Source organism: Amia ocellicauda, chromosome 5 (genome assembly GCF_036373705.1).
Source record: "Amia ocellicauda isolate fAmiCal2 chromosome 5, fAmiCal2.hap1, whole genome shotgun sequence".
NCBI lineage: Eukaryota > Metazoa > Chordata > Actinopteri > Amiiformes > Amiidae > Amia > Amia ocellicauda.
In genome coordinates, this window is record NC_089854.1 from 19125973 (window position 1) to 19131036 (window position 5064).

Consider the following 5064-nt stretch of genomic DNA (forward strand, 5'->3'; position numbering starts at 1 on the left):
CTGTAAAGGGCACTATACAAACAAAACATGATTGTGGAAATATAAAACCTTTATTTGTATTTGTGCTGCTTTCTTGTTTGAGTACACACAAACATAATGTATAACAACAAAATCTAAATGGTTCTGATAGTAGTGTTAAATATATCACATTTGTGTGATATTGGTTTTTACTGAGTTCTATTCATTTTATTGTGAGTGTGTTTCATTTGGAGGTAGAGTTTCAGAGCAGAGAGTTCATAATTTTGATTGTTTCATTTTGCAAGATTTCTGTGGGGTTTAGGGAAATTGGCTAATTGTTTTGTGTTTTGTGTTTAGAGTTTTGAGTACATGAGATATTTCAGAAAACGTGTTAACAATTGGGAAAAATAAGTTCAAAGGTAATTAAGTTATTACGTTATTAAGGCAACGTACAATATAAGCATTATAACTAATTGTGCAAGACGATAGCATGCTTGAATAGATACCATGTAGTAATCTGTATTTTAAAAAGGAGTTTTAATTTTAATTGGCATCCAGTATGAAACATTTACAAACACTATAGCACTATTCTTGCTTTCTTTTTTCTTTCTTATTTGGAGGTGTTGTCTAGTCAACAGCATTTGATTCATAAACCTTTGGATTTCACAATGTATATAATCCGTTAGGCCCCGACAACACTATAGACTGAGACTGTAGTTACATTTAATTCTTGCCTGTCCCTAATCCATCTTAAAGACTCGAGAGTCAGAGACCATCTCATGACAACAACACTATGCGTTTATGTGAAACCAATTAACCTTGTTCTGTGCTCACTAATTAGATGGAAATTAGTGTTTCCAAATGCCTATATCATGGAACACATTAATTAATCAGGCTTCATGCAGCGCAGAAAAAAATTTTGTCTCTTATTAAATTAGCAAGGGGGAGGGCAAATGTAGACTAGTTGTGGGAAATTCACTGCATCAACACTTGAATGCATAAGTAATCACCCCCTTCAGTCAATATGTTGTAGAGGCACCTTTGGAAGGGGACCTTTATTCTGCTGTTCACTCACTTTTCATTTAGTTCATTGATAAATATAATCTATTAACATGTCTATTTTTGAAAGCATTCTTACTTTACAGCATTATTTCACACCTGCCTAAAACTTTTGCACAGTACTCTATATTCTAATATAAGTCTTAATTACTTATGTCATTATTAGTATAAGAAGTCAAATCACCTATTTATACCAGGTCCTAAACTGTTACAAATAGAAAGTTAAATTCAAAAACCTGCATGACCCTGGCCCTCAATGACTGAAATTACTTGCCCTGCTCACAGTGCTGTGGTAGGATAAAAGAGCATATTTCCATATTTTCCCAAATCAGACTCTGATAGGGCGCTGCATATGTGCCCTCTTACCAGTCAGTTTAGTACATGAAGAATTGGGGGATGGTATACAGTAGAGTCAGAGTGGGGGCACTGTTGGACATTGTACTGAAATTGTTAACTGTTAGACTGAGTAGACCAATGTTTGGAGATGTAAGATATTTGTGTTTACAAATAAAAGTCACTCAAGCTTAATCTTGACATTACAAATAATCTGACATTACTCTGACATACAAATGAACTGCCACAGTTGTCTGCTATCTAGCTCACAGTTTTCTATGCAGCAAGTTCACCTTCTGTAGCTAAAACAAACTTTCATTATTTTCATTTGAGAAACATACTCTTTTAGAGTGAAATCCTTCTGCCCACAAGGACCAAACTGACTGCTCGATCGATAACTGTTGTCAATAAAACTATACTGCTTGAACTGTGATTTTGACAATAGCCATATTCCCATCTGTTTGGAAAATGAATCTCAATAGCACTGACATCCAACAAAAACCCCTTTTTATGTGGTGGTTATAAAGCTGTGCGTTATTCAGAAGCAAGTGCCGTCCAATAATGACTGTGGAATTGCCCGCAGAATCAATTGTTCTGGAGTAAGAGAAAAAACACATTGTTTCATGCCAGTGATTTTTATTACTCCAAAATTGATAGCCCCCTTCCCGAAATCCCAGCACCACATGGTGCCCTAGCAACATCTCTGTCGTGTAAAGTTCCAGAAAAATCCATCTTATCACTGTGGAGCAGGATCATTCATTTTCTTTACATTTAAATGTATTATTATATACTTTCTTTTTGGAAATGTTACCAGTGGGGTATTTCAGAAATAGGGATTTCACACTAAGACATCAACCTATCATGATAGATACCCAGCAAATCAAGTTGTGGCAAAACTGTAATAAAGTTAATTTAGAACAACATAATCCATCACAAATTTCTAGACTCAAATGTTGTCAAAACATTGTCAAGTAACATCAAATTAAGTTAATAAAACTACATTCCAGGATAGCTAATATTCACAAATAAGAAAATACAGTGTGAAACATTTATTTTTAGTTCTAAGATTGAGATTTACAAAATTACTGTATATATGGATGCAAGATAATAGAATTGTGCTTGATATGTGTTGTAATTCCAGAGATGGACCTATGAAATATGACAACAACATTACTGTACAACAATTCAGAGAACATTAACAACAGTGTGTGGTCAGGGTAATACATTTTAAACACGTTTCTCACATTATCTTTGTCAAAACCAAAATACAATCACACCATAACCACAAAAATGTTACCAGAAGGAAATGTGTTAGCTGGTTGTCTCCTGTTGGTGAGTCACGAAATGGTAATGACTGATTGTGTATACATGTGTCTGTATATGGTAATAATCAGACAGGACTAGGACCCTTCATGAATGATGCTTTCAGCAGCTGCATTGGGCTCCTTTCCCCTGATTGCTGTTACAATAATACACCAAAGCTGTTTGTGTGTCATAGAAATTACATTTCTTTCCAGAGTATTGGGGAACAAGGCATAGTTAATTAAATTTTTAGACAAACTATATGAAGTTGCACAACTGTGTTCATTGTATGAATGTATGAATGCACTGGGTCTGCTGAGACTAGTATGGGAGCATGATCTTTTGTTAACTGAATAGAGTCCACTGGAGTCCATTCTGCATGTAAGAGATTAAATGTGTTTGTAGGCTGTGTTTTACTTGTATGAGTGCAATTAACTCTTGGAAAAATTTGGTTGAAAAGAGCTACTGTACATGTACCTCCCTGTGCCATGTGTGCTGTACATACTATAAATAAGCAAATATGAAACATATAGCTCCGTTTAAATGCTCAAGAGCCAACCTTGTGGTTTTTAATAATGCGTGCCAGCATAAATAGATAATAATTAATGAATGGGCTGTAATTAAATATACACTCTGTTTATAGATAAAGAACAGTAAATGTAATGCTCACTACTGGAACTAGGTTTAATTTTACTACTAAAACAGCAATAGATCCCTATGATTTTCAGGCCACACGCAGTTGAGCTTCACAGCAGATTGAGACATTCTCAGTAAAGGCATGGCATGTACTACATTACCACTTAGCAGTACAGGTATTTAGTACTGAAGGTGTTTTATGAAAATGACAACAGACACTCAAAGGACTATGACTCAGGATTTGTGTAGCTCCCCTAAATGCTCAGTGCGGGTCTGGTTCACAGCGAGTTGTCCAAGCAGCTATCTGGCTGGGCAGAATCCTTGGCGGGTGGCTCGGACACCAGGCTGAGGCAGGTGGCATTGTGGCGGGACGCCTTGCGGGACAGAAAGCTGCTCTGGCTGAGTTGGGCTGAGCGCAAGTAACTCCGCAGGGTCAGCCGCAGTTTGTGGTGAAGCGAGGCATAGATGAAGGGGTTGTAGCATGCTGAGCTCATGGCCAATAGGTGACAGGAGACCTGCAGCACATTGACATAGAGCTTGTCAATGATTCGGAAGTCTGTGTCAAGGTCACGGATGAGGTTGAGCACCTGCAGGGGCAGCCAGCACATCGCGAAGGCCAGCACTGAGGTCACCAGCAGCACGAAGGTCTTGCGTTTCTTCTTGTTCCAGCTGGCCTGGGTGGGCTGGGAGGCGCCGGGGAGGCAGCGCTGGTGCAGATGAGTGCTGATGGCACAATAGGAGACAGTGACAGCCAGCAGGGGGATCATGTAGGACATCAGTAGCATCAGGCAGGAGTATAGCAGGCGCAGGGTTGCAGCGCCCAGCCAGAACTCCTCGCACACCACCAGGTTGTGGCCGGTGGGCCGCAGGTCTAGGTAGCTGGTATGCAGAGCGAGTGGTGATGCCAGGCCCAGGGAGAGTGCCCAAGTGGCCAGTATCAGCCAGCCGCAACAGCGTAGTGGGATGCGGCGACGGATGGGGTAAGCCACCACTACATAGCGGTCCACGGCAATAGCAGTGAGAGACAGCACAGACACGTACACTGTAGTGGCCTGCACCAGCGGGACCAGGTGGCACATGGCACGACCAAACAGCCAACCATGTGTCTCAAAGGCATAGGAGGCCGTTAGTGGCACACAGCTCAGGCACATCAGCAGGTCCCCGGCTGCCAGGTTCCCAATGAACATGTTGGTTGCATTGTGGAGCTTCTTGTCGGCCACAATGCAGGCCAGCAGGAAGGCATTACCCACACAGGCCACAGCCACCAGGATGCAGTAGAGTGGGATAAAGAGTGGCTTGAAGCGCAGGAGCAGCTGCAGGCCTGAGAAGGTGGCCAAGGGGTCGCTGACATTGAGGGCAGCTCCTCCCAGGGTGCCGTTCACTCTTACCAGGGCCTCTTCCAGCAGGGGGTCCATGTCTGCACCTGGGAAAGATAGACAGACAGACAGGCAGCCTGAACTGCAGGGCCACAGTACAGGTTTTGGAGAGTTAATTCTGTTGTGACACAGATTGATTTTTTGGGGGAAAAAAAGAACGATACAGCTTTAAGTTTTAGTCTGAATGCATATTGGATAGTTCTTATCCAGTATACTATAAAATGGGTATTATATTTGAGTGTAACATTCAAACAAATACAGTTGTATATAGGTTGTTTATCCTTCTGTGCTTTTGTTCTGTTTGGGAACCTACATAAATGAATTTTTTAATTAATTTTGAACAAAACTTGATAATAATATCTACAAGCAAAAATTATGATCATTATGGCCATACACATTT

The 5064-nt window shown here is 40.5% G+C and overlaps 1 protein-coding gene across 1 annotated transcript; it reads right to left on the bottom strand.

The window, feature by feature from the left end:
* Window positions 1-3566: 3566 nt before the first annotated feature.
* Window positions 3567-4703, bottom strand: LOC136750624 (prolactin-releasing peptide receptor). Its single transcript, XM_066705746.1, has one exon. The coding sequence runs from the start codon at window positions 4701-4703 to the stop codon at window positions 3567-3569; it is 1137 nt and encodes a 378-aa protein (XP_066561843.1).
* Between the last annotated feature and the right edge of the window lie 361 nt (window positions 4704-5064).

What these genes read in the sequence shown, in the direction of transcription:
- LOC136750624 (XM_066705746.1), bottom strand. Translation starts at nt 4,703, where the DNA reads ATGGACCCCCTGCTGGAAGAGGCCCTGGTAAGAGTGAACGGCACCCTG.